This window comes from Ictidomys tridecemlineatus, chromosome 4 (genome assembly GCF_052094955.1).
Source record: "Ictidomys tridecemlineatus isolate mIctTri1 chromosome 4, mIctTri1.hap1, whole genome shotgun sequence".
In the NCBI taxonomy this organism is placed as follows: domain Eukaryota; kingdom Metazoa; phylum Chordata; class Mammalia; order Rodentia; family Sciuridae; genus Ictidomys; species Ictidomys tridecemlineatus.
This window is the reverse complement of record NC_135480.1, coordinates 98,025,684-98,037,681: the sequence shown is the minus strand read 5'-3', so window position 1 is coordinate 98,037,681 and position 11,998 is coordinate 98,025,684. Positions and strand designations below refer to the sequence as shown.

At 35.5% G+C, this 11,998-nt stretch overlaps 1 protein-coding gene across 1 annotated transcript; it reads left to right on the top strand.

Annotated features, from left to right (window-relative positions):
• Positions 1 to 1,103: 1,103 nt before the first annotated feature.
• On the top strand, positions 1,104 to 11,045 carry LOC101961511 (NXPE family member 1-like). Its single transcript, XM_078044954.1, has 5 exons — positions 1,104 to 1,118; positions 2,719 to 3,452; positions 5,770 to 5,831; positions 9,481 to 9,693; positions 10,063 to 11,045. The coding sequence occupies exons 1-5, from the start codon at positions 1,104 to 1,106 to the stop codon at positions 10,596 to 10,598; spliced, it is 1,560 nt and encodes a 519-aa protein (XP_077901080.1). The 3' UTR covers positions 10,599 to 11,045.
• The last annotated feature ends 953 nt before the right edge of the window (positions 11,046 to 11,998 follow it).

The window sequence follows — 11,998 nt, the reverse complement described above, 5'->3', positions numbered from 1 at the left end:
AACATAATGCACTGCCATATATAAGGAGATCAATTTCTAGGGGACTCTATTCTCTTTGTTTTTTTATATTATTTGGACATGATAAAATTTGTTACTACAAATTTGTTTATGCTACAGTTAGTATGTTCTAAATAGTTCCTAGCTACTTATAGACTACTATCTTCCACAAAATTTTTGAATCAAGTAAACAGCTTTGGTCTCTCTCAAGATAATCCTCCTGAGAATAAAATTTGAAAGAGAGTTTTCAAATTATATTTAAGGAGAAATATCAAGTTTACATTATGCCCTGTTACATTCAAAGCTGAAAAGCTTTGTATTCATTCAGGTGTTGTAAAATAGTATTAAAAGAGTTTTCAAAATGCCTCCCTCAAATCCAAACTTATCTCCTTTTTTATTTAATACTAATTACTACTGGCATAGATAAATGCTTAATGATACTATAATTTTATTTTGCTTTCAGCTCCTACCTGATATCTTATTGCCAGTAATTTTCTAACTCAAGTTTTCGTTGTAGACAATCACATCCATATAGAACAAAACAAAGACATGATTTTAAAATATCATCAGTAAGACTCTTACAATTCTCAAAACCTCAAGGTCTTTTGTAGTTGGTTGGTTGGTTGGTTGTTGGATTTTATTGTTCTGGACCTCTAACACGTTGAACATTAATTCAGTTAATGCCAGCCAATGTTCTTGTCTTCTTTTGAATTTGAATTTTATTTATTTGTACTTATTAAGTATTGGGGTTAAATAAATTTTAAAATATAGTGAATGCTTCTTTATCATTGCAATTTCCATCAAGTAAGTTTGAAAACAAGGGAAAAATCACAAGATTTGTCTTTAATCCATTAAGATATAAACTACACTGAAAGATTTTTCTCTCAAGGCCCATCTGAATCAATCCATAAGCAATCATGACAAATACACACACACACACACACACACACACACACAGACACACACACACACACACACCTAAACTACATATTTATATATATTTATATAAATATATACATCTCTGAAGGGAGAGAGAATTTTAAAACCATGTTATGAGTGAAAACTTTTCCTTTTTTCTATATTGCACTTATCAAGATTTAGTGGGCATGCATGCAGCCCAGGTTTGATCCTCAGCACCACATACAAACAAAGATGTTGTGTCCGCCAAAAACTAAAAAATAAATATTAAAAAATTCTCTCTCTCTAAAAAACAAGATTTAGTATAAATTGTTTCCACATTATGCAACTTAATAATATTTGTACTCACAAATAAATTATTCAATTATTTAGGATGAAGGCAAAATGGAAAAAAAAGTTTTCATCATGGTTATATTGTTATTAGTATTTTATATACTATCGTTATTTTCTATCCCATTTATCTCAAAGTGTGTGTACTAACGTCTTTTTTATGTTTTCATAATATACAAACATACATGAAAGTATTCTCTTTTAGATTTTATATATTTGTCTCTATTTCTTTCTTGGCTTAGCCAAAGATTTCTCAATTCTCTAAGATTTCTCAAAGATTGAACTTAGGTTCCTTTTATCTTTATTTGGTTATATTTCATTTCTTGGTTTCCAGTCTATTTTGGTTTACATTTAATTAATCAGAGATTTACTGATTGAGGATGTGCCACAGAAGAGTCAGACAAGTTTTTTTGTACTGTTTTAAGATCTACAGATGTTCTTACATGTGAGGCAGTTGAAAATTACTGTTCTATAACCAGTGTTCTCAACCTTATCTGAACACAGGATGTCTGTGAAGTATTTGAAAACCACATCCTCCAGGATTGCACATTTAGTGACTATGGTTCAGTTGACCTGGACTGCAGCCTGAGAATCCATGTTTTGAGAAAAGCTTGGCATTTGCTTCTGATTATCAACAAGATTCAGAAACCACTGAATTTGAGCATCTTTAGAACACTGTCCAGTGACAACTAAGATTGTGGGGATTCTTAAATGAGAAGTTAATAGATGTTTAGGTGGTTTGGGGAAAAGAAAGAGGTAGCCACCAATGCAGGAAGAGGAAAAAGTATTAGTAAAGCACAAGACATACAAGAAAGGAAGATCAGCTCCTAAAATAAAACCAGTTAGACTTGTCAAAATGGAGAACATAGGAGGAAGTGGGACAACTAGGTAGGAAAAGTCAGGCCAAAGCATAAAGCCCTGTTGAAACTGGCTGTTACTCCAAGAATCATGAGAAGACATTAAAGGGGCTAAATGGGAGTAGAGTTTTGCTTTACAACGACTGACTTAGATACAATGGAGAAAATTAAATGGAGAAAAAGAAGTGCTGTCCTCATGAAAACTGAGAACATCTTCACCCCAACAAGAAAGTAAAATATCCAGGAGATAAATTATGGCAGCTTGAACCATGATAAGGTAGGGAGGAAAACATAGTTAAATATGGGTAAGATTATATTGAGGAGGAACTAAACAGAAATGAGCTATGAGAGTATGGAATATTTAAAAAGGAATAACAAGTAAACCAGCATCATTTTTTTACTCATTACTTAAGCTATAAATCTAAGATTTAATATTTTTCTTTATAATTGCTCGGCATTAAAACATTAAGGTAAAAATATAAACAGTTTTATTTTATGCAGAATTGTCAAAAAGTTTAAATAACATGATGAAAATAGGTGAGCACATATTCATTATAAGTAAAAATTATTGGAAACAGGTTTGTTGAATAGTATGTCCTGTTTGTTATCATTTCAGCTTTGGTCTGCTATAAATGTACCCATCAGTTTATATCACTGGAACATCTCCACAAACTCTTCATGTTCTGAAATAAAAATGAGCCCTGTAAACACACCAACAGAGACTGAGCTGAAAATAAAGAAGATCCTGGAAACACAAAACGAGATGATCCCGCCCAGACCCTTCACCCACATGAACACCACCACCAGTGCCACCCAGAGCACAGTCACCATCCTTAACCCTAGGGACACATACTGCAGGGGGGACCAGCTGGACATCCTGCTGGAGGCCAGGGACCACCTGGGACGCAGGAAGGAGTATGGAGGGGACTTCCTCAGGGCCAGAATGTCCTCCCCAGCCCTGAAGGCAGGCGCCTCAGGAAAGGTGACAGACTTCCACAATGGCACCTACCTTGTCAGCTTCACTCTGTTCTGGGAGGGCCAGGTCTCCCTGTCTCTCCTGCTCATCCACCCCAGTGAAGGGGTGTCGGCTCTCTGGAGGGCAAGGAACCAAGGCTATGATAAAATTATTTTCAAAGGTAAATTTGTTAATGGCACCTCCCAAGTCTTCACTGAATGTGGCCTGACCCTAAACTCTAGCTCTGAACTGTGCACCTACCTGTATGGGAGAGACCAGGAAGCCTTCTACTGCAAGAAGCCTCAACACATGCCCTGTGAGGCCCTGACTCATGTGACCACCAGGAACCGAGAAATTTCTTATCTTTCTGTCAAGGAAAAAAGCCTTTTCCATAAGTGAGTATACTTTTCAATACAATGAGAGATGCTGGTAAGCAAAGCTACATTGCTGATCTTAATGTCTCAGATGCTTCCTGCACTCAAGGTTATGGTCATATATGTGAAGTGATATTTTCATGGCACCCCATGTTCATGACTCTTCATCACAGTTTGCATTTTCATATAGTCAAACAAAGATGGTTACACAGGAAGAATTCAATAATATACATGCCTATACATCTCTGTATCAATTGGGATTGTTACTGTACACATACGTTTCACAAAATACACTCCCCGAAAAACTATTTTACTATGTGTTCATAGATATTCCACTCAAGAAAAAAATTCCTTATACATATATGATAATGTCATGCAGCTTCACAGTCCATATTGTGTTCCACAGATTGTGCCTCTTAAATGTCTTTATTGTTCTTTCCTCTCCATGCCCTGTGCTGCTGTCCTTGTTGAGACCACCGTTACCTCATCTACATGACTGTAATGCTTCCTACCTGGTCTCTCTCACATCAATAATCACATCCTTCTTGAACCCACTCTACACTGCAGCCTGAACAATATTTATAAAAGGCCAACTCCTATGGGTCATCTCTAGTGGACCTCAAAATCAGAAATGCATCATTGCACACTACTCAGCATGGAGGAGTCCCTCTACCTCTGCCCACTGTTACCTATCAGTGCCTGGAAGCCCTCGTTGAACATCCTCCTCTAACCTTGGTGCACACACATTTCTCCTATCAGTCTTGGCTGCAGACACACCATGCCTATCTCCCCTACAAACAGATGCTCATTCACTGGTCTTCTTGTTCTCCACCGAGATGGAAACAAAACAATTCATTATTTAGAATGAAATATCAGGGTTCTTTCATGGGCTTCTTTGGGTATTTGTAAAAGAAAATTGTCATCACAGAAACCAGAACTATGAGCCAAGTCCTGAGACCTTATCAGTCCCAGAATCTTTTGTTCATGTGATAATTTTCCATAAGCCTCAGTCCACTTCCTTTTCACTTTCCACTATGCCAAAATCTATTCTACCCCATGGATATTTATTTTCTCTCCATCTTTTACAGTGAAATGCTAGATTCTGAGCAATTCATTTCATAGCAGTTTTCAAACTCAAGCTTAGAATTTTTTCCATGTACTTTCAAAAATATTTGGTTAGAAGAAGAGTAAACATAGAACATGGAAACACAAGACACATTCCATATGCTAATGCACTTATCCATATGCTTATGCAGATATCCTGATCTATAGTGCATGGCTTACTTCTGAACAAATAAAAGCACAGTTGGTTTTCTTTTCCTTCCTTTTTGTTTCCAATGATACAAATCACCAAATATCTTCCTCCCCATTAACCATCCTTATGCCTAAATGCCACTAAGGATCACCTACCCTTTCATGGGATTAGATCTAAAGGGACATCCATAGCATAAAACAGGGTACCATTTATATCTATTGTATATCTGTTATACTAGGCACCTGAGCCTTTATCCTTCCTTGAGCCCTTCCTGCTTGCCTCCATTTACACACACATATGCACAGGAGATAAGCAGTGGGAATTAAATGGAAGATTCAGAGGTCTTTCATTAAGAAGAAAGAAATTCGGTGTACAAATAGAATGTTCATTTATTTATTCATGCATCAGGTTAACCATTACTTTCTGCTAGTCACACTGATGGATGTTTAGGGCACAATAGTGCATACATACAAATACATTACCTTTCTTCACATGATCCTCAACACATATGCAGGAAAAATTAAAGGAAAACAGTAGGAAACATGCCTAAATGGAGAAGCAGGGATTCTGTGATAAGGGGTCTAGGTGCCATGACAAGAATCCAGGACTACTTAGGTAAGTGACATGGACATAATTAAGGGCTTTAAACAATAATTCAGTTGTATTTCCAATTGGAAAGGGTGCTCTGGAGGGTGGGTTGAAGAAATTAGGTAGGATTAAACTTAGGTTGGTGAACTAGAGGCTCATAATAACTCATGAAAAATATTATATGAATGTTAATAACTGATATAAAAGAGGATAGAGAACTTTCATATTTGATAAATGTGAATCTAAGATTCTAGCACACACTATTACATTTGGCAGATAAGAAGAGCTGCCCTAGACTTCAGGTACTCTTCATAGGATAGAAAGCCTTCCAAAATCCTAATTCATGTATAATACCCAGTATATCTAAAACATATAATAAAAATAATAGTTTTCAATTATTAAAAATAAAATTATCCTTCACTTACAATGAGGTAAACTTGTGTCCTGTGCTATGTGAATACACCACAGGGTAATCTATGGTCTTATTTTTTGAAGGTCCAAAGTGGGAATTGAAATGATGAAAGACCTTAAAAACATTGATGTCTCCCATTGTAACAGTAAGTCTGCTTTCTTCTGTGGAAGGTGTATATATCAAGAATTTTATGAAGAGAAAAATTAATCAGCGTCAATGCTGATCTCAGTCTATTTGGACTTTATAGAAGAAATCAATTCAAGGAAATTAGTTCAAACTTTGATTATAGTAGCTTTCATTTGATTTAACGTAAAGGAGAAAGTATTAGTATCCTACATTCATCTCCTAGAGTCTGAGGTGCTGTGCAAATGTCTGTGATGGGTACTCATGGCTTCAGAGCAGCACTCTGGCTTTGGTTTCCTCATCTCTGTTGGTATAACCTCCAGCTTTTAGTTGGTGCACTTAGCAATTTCATATAACGTTTCCATCTTATTAATTGTTTCAACGGCAAATACAAAGCAATGTTACATGTGAACAAATAATATTTATGCTTATTTATACATTAACTTTAAATAATTGTATATAAAGCCTGTTATGGTAAACTTGACAACTCATGATTTATTCCTAATATTAATTCATTTCTTCATCAATTTTTTACTGAGAGTCTAATAGATATGAGGTATTTTGAATCAATTGAGAAAAATTAATATGTTAAGTTTGTGATCAAAATAAATTCAATCTACCAACTCTGTGAAGAAAGCAAAATACAGAAGAAGTTATGTTAAAGTCAATATATGAGTAAGTCCTGAAGGATATCTGTAGTCAGAGAATGAGCTGAAAGAGAAATCACATAAAGATCATGGTAGGGTTGTCAGATTTAAGTAAATAATTACCTAAGTACGTATACATTGAGATAAAGAAAAGATTCAATGACACATACATTAGAAAAGCCTTCCATACTAGAAGTGATTTAATTCTCTCTCCTGGATTCATTAATGTGGTAACCTTTTTATCTGATAACTCTTTTCATGAACAAAATTCTCTGGACCCTGTTCAGTAGGCCAGTGTGGTAAGCATATGAGCGGATGGAAGTTTTCAAGTAGCATGCTGAAGATTTCATGTTTATTTGGTAGTCTTTTGAAAACTCCAGAGGTCAACTGAAGAAGAGAGTGGACAAGTGAGCAAAATGAGTATGAAATACACAAAGAGAACTTAAAATGGTGCTAAGGAACATAAAATTTATACATGGAAGAAAGTATGCTATTTCTGAATGGGGTGAATTCATATTGGAAGAATGTCAATTTTCTCTGCATTAGTTTCTTCTTGCTGCTAAAACAAAGTGGCTTCCAATAAGAAGAACTTTTCTCTTAGTGTTATTCTTCCAAAGCCCAACATCGGTTTCACAAAGCTAGTTAAGGTAGAGCAAACCTGTATTTTTTTCTGGAGATCTGCCTTTTTGGCTTCTAAAGGCTGCCCTCTTTCTTTGTAACCCCATCTTCTTATCAAAACAACAATAGTGGGTCAGTTACTCAAGTTACAAGTTTCTGGCCTACCTTCTGCCTCCCTCTTTCAATTTGGAGAGCCAGTTAATTAGACTGAACCCCTTCCCCCAGATAATTGAGAACTGTCCCCTCTCAGAGTCTATACACTTAGTGAATATGGAAAATCCTTTCTGCCATGGAAGTCAACGTATTCACAGATTTGAGGAATTAGGACTTGAATGTATTGAGGGACCACAGCCTGCCTATTACAATCTCTAATCAAAAAGGTGAGCAAAATTAACCACATATTGCTCAAAATATCGAGCCTATTCTAAAATAAAATTACATAATAATATTCATAAGGAAATAAATTCTGACATGTAAATATTACACAGGATATGCTTTTCAATAATAAGCTCAAAGGCTATCATCTCGAATATGCCAGTACATTACTGGGATGGGGAATACTTGGTAATAGTAGGTGTTGAGTTTCTAGGATTATGATATGCAAGCATCCATGATGTCGTGTTATTAAGCCTCCTACAAGACCAACCATATCACAGTAAAATTCCAACGTGATAATTGCACTAGGAAAACTCCCTTGGGCAAGAAAAATCACCAGGATTTAAGAGCTATTACAGGAGCATTTTCTAAATCTGCCACCAGAACCATGTTGCTACTTTGTCCTCGAATTACAAATACAATTTTCCCTTAATATTCAAGGGAGTTTGTCTATAGGACCCACCATGGACACCAAATTTGATGCCAAGAAGCTTACCCTTTATATATAATGGCATGGTATTTGAAATGAATTACAACAGCCTCCCATACACTTTAAATCATTTCCAAAATACTTATATTACCTAATACTATATAAATGTCATGTAAATAGATGCTATGCTATATTGTTTAGAGAAATCGAAAGAAAAATCTGCATGTGTTTAATAAGATTAAAAACAAATTTCCTGGATATTTTCCATTCATGGTAGGTTGAATCCATAGATACAGATCCTATGGATACAGAGGGCCAACTTTACAGTACTGACATATAAGAAAGTACTGTTTTGTAGACACAGGCAACCAGAGACTACAAAATCTATGAGGAGCTAAGAAAAGAAGGTTAAGCAGAGGCTGCTGGTAATTCCCCGCTACCCATTCCCTTCTCTCTCTTTAGAAGTGAAACCAGTAGTTTAACTGAAGCCCTGGCCACCTTTCCTGTGGATACTTATGGCCACATTATTTTTTTCTAGGAATATGAATAGAAATGATATGGGAAATTTGTAGGTAATGACTTCAAAGGCAAACCAACTTGCCCTCCTAACAATGTGTGTCCTTCCTACTAGATGAATTGTCAATAAAATGAAGCTAAGTGGTAGAGTGCTAACCTAGCATGCAAAGGCTCAAAAAGTCATTCTTCAAAAAAAAAAACCCAACAACAAATAAAACTAAGATATGAGGCAATGGCTCAGCAGTGGTGCAGCAGCATAGAAAATGGTAAGGAAACATGATGTCAGACATCTGAGGACCTTTGTTATAGCATGGCAGAGTTGGTGCTCTGCCACATGGGATACCTTAGAAGGCACACCATGAGAGAGGCTGCAGTTCTATAAAAACAGGCTGCAATATCTCAGAATATTGGTTTCTGTGGAATTCTGCAAATCACCCTTACCATGGATGCTTGCATATCCTATTTTTTTAAAAAAATTAAGTTGAGGTAAGTATTTCATAATGTTTCAGTTTTCAACATGTGTACATGTTATATTTTAAGCCATCTTTTTATATTTATTTTTTAGTTTTCGGTGGACACAACATCTTTATTTTAGTTTTTATGTAGTGCTGAGGATGAACCCAGTGCGCCACGCATGCCAGGCGAGCGTGCTACCGCTTGAGCCACATCCCCAGCCCCTTAAGCCATTTTTTAAACACTGCAAACTTCACAGTTCCTTCATTGATGGAACAAATAAAAATGATTCAATAATGAAGATAGGAACTGGGAATTCAGTAACAGCATTCAGATCAGAGAACAGAATTAAATCACCACAAAATTAGAGGAACAGCAAAGAAAGGAAAGGACATAGAGACTTAGCTAATGATCACAGATGAAAGAAAATGAACAGGGAGGAGTCAGCATGACTCAAATATCTCTCAGAGGAATGAGAGCAATTATTAAAACAAAGCTGGTGATCAAGAAATACCCCTAGTAAGTGACAACAGACACAGGAGTAAGAGATCAGGAAAGGGAAGGCCCAAGAAAGGAGGCTGGTGTTTAACACATGCCACTAACAACACTCACCACCAGATCTCTGATAGCAGAGAGTGAAAAGAGCACAGAGAAATGCCAAATTGGAATGAAGATTCCGGTCCCTAGTGGATACACATTACAAGGAAGGTGGATAACAACATTTTGTAACCAGATTCAACTAGATACAAACAAGATCAATGACTGCTTGAAAGGAAAACTCATTTACCTGCTGGGAGACTCCACACTGCGTCAGTGGATCCACTACTTACCCAGAGTTGCAAAAAGTATGTACTTACTTTATATTCTTTTGGAAATTCAGGCTGATCATAAAGTACTTTCAATGAGGTCTCCATCTCTTCTCATTTGAGCTAGTTTTCTTATGATTTCATTTAGCTTTCTAGAGTTGAGTCTTGATTTGAAATCTATTTTATTCAATGTTTCATAAGAAAAGTTATTCCTCCTGATAAATTCCAACAAAAACTTCATATTTTAACTGACATTTCACACATGTGAATTGGTAATTTACTCTAGAAGTTAGAATGCTTCTGATAAAAATATTTCCAGTAGGTATTATAAATGATACTGTGAATGTTCTTTTAACATGCACTAATATTACTTTTTATATTTTAACTAAAATTTGTTTTTTTAATCAGCACTGAAATTTTTTGATCTTCATGAAACTGGACCTTTTAAGAAACATTTGCTTCTGGATGCTGAAAGACATACTCAAATTCAATGGAAAAAACATGGCTATCCTTTTGTCACTTATAGTACCTATTCCGTGACAGATGAAGGTTATATTCCTCGGGAAATTGACCGGCTATCAGGGGATAAAAACACAGCCATTGTCATAACCTTTGGCCAACACTTCAGACCTTTCCCCATTGACGTTTTCATTCGCAGGGCCATCAGTGTTCGAAAAGCTATTGAACGACTATTCCTAAGAAGCCCAGACACTAAAGTGATCATTAAGACAGAAAATATCAGGGAGATGCACATAGAAACAGAAAGGTTTGGAGACTTCCATGGTTACATTCAGTATCTTACCCTGAATGACATTTTCAAAGATCTCAATGTAGGTGTCATTGATGCCTGGGACATGACCATTGCATATGGCACCAATAATGTCCATCCACCTGATCATGTGATTGGAAGTCAGATTAACATGTTCTTAAACTACATTTGCTAAAGCATAAATATACAAAATATGTAATAACAAATTTTTACATCCTTTGTGTCAACAAAGTTTTATTCATTTAAGGTATTAAGAAAATCAAATTTAAAAGTCCATGGGATTATTTCTGGGACAATTAAAGACAAAGAGAATGAAGATGAGATGCAAAGCCAAGAGAGTGAGATGTGAAGAATGATCATACCATGCCTGGAGCCAGTCTGCGTGTAATAATAAATATTTTTATATTTTAGGCATGGTTGGTTTATGCTTTCTGTTAATCATGGCTGAACAGAAGAGTAATAAGCATATAATTATCATGATGTTCTAAAACAGTCACCTAACTTTCTCTGTAAAGGTATAGATTGTAAATATTTTGGAATCTGCAGGCTATCCTGCCTCTGTCAGAACTGCTCCATTCTGCACTATTGTGCAAAAGCAGTCACAGACAACATGTAAAATGATTGTGTTATATTTTAATAAAACTTTACAAATGAACAAGGAAATTGTATTTCATATAATTGACACACGTCAGAAATAGTATTCTTCTTTTGATCCCCCCGCAAATATTTTTAAACATGCAAAAACAATTTTTAGATCACAAAACCCCAAAAATGTGGCAGACATATTTGGCCCTGGGTCTACTTTAATGAGGCCTGATTTAAAACAAAAAAAAAATGGTAGAATTCATCAAAAATACCTCTAAAGTTCAGAGGAAAACTAGTACAAACTAGAAACAGAAGAAAATTCCCATAATGAGACAACTGATCTAACAGAAAACTACAAGCTTCATCACTTCCTGAGTGAAGCACAACAAACATTCCTTACCAAGTCAGATAACAGAGCTGAGAACCTCTCACTTGCTCTATCTACTGGTGCACTGTAGTACATGTCAGAAGGGAATAGAATAATTCCTCCTATTTCATAATTCCCTTAGGAAAACACCAAGATCCTAAGTAGAAGAATTTAAAAGGGGGCACCACAAGCTCAATATACAAAACCTAACAGCCTCTGTAACTGTAGAAATAGATATTAGATAACATAGTTAAAATTGCATGGTATCTCTGTGTACATATTGTGCATATCTTTCATTGTATTAAATCCTAGGTTTTGTATCTTTTGTAGCTCTACTGTTATATTTTTCTAGAACATTTTATTTTTTAAAAATATGCACAAAACTCAAAAGTGCAGTTCGGTAAAAGATCAAAAATAAATGTATGTGTAATCAAATGATTAGTATTAAATGCAACAGAAGATGTATCACAACGCCACATAAAACTAAATGACTACATAGTTCTATAGATTAAATAGAATTTTATCAGTCTTAAAGATCGTATGTGCATGAGATTGTATGCAATTTGATAATATGATTCTAAAATTTCTAAAAAAAAGGTACATGGCTGAAAATAATAAAGATA

Coding starts and splice junctions, on each gene's coding strand:
- LOC101961511 (XM_078044954.1), top strand. Junction 3,453..5,769: donor GAAAAAAGCCTTTTCCATAA/GTGAGTATACTT, acceptor TATTTTTTGAAG/GTCCAAAGTGGGAATTGAAA. Junction 5,832..9,480: donor TGATGTCTCCCATTGTAACA/GTAAGTCTGCTT, acceptor CTCTGATAGCAG/AGAGTGAAAAGAGCACAGAG.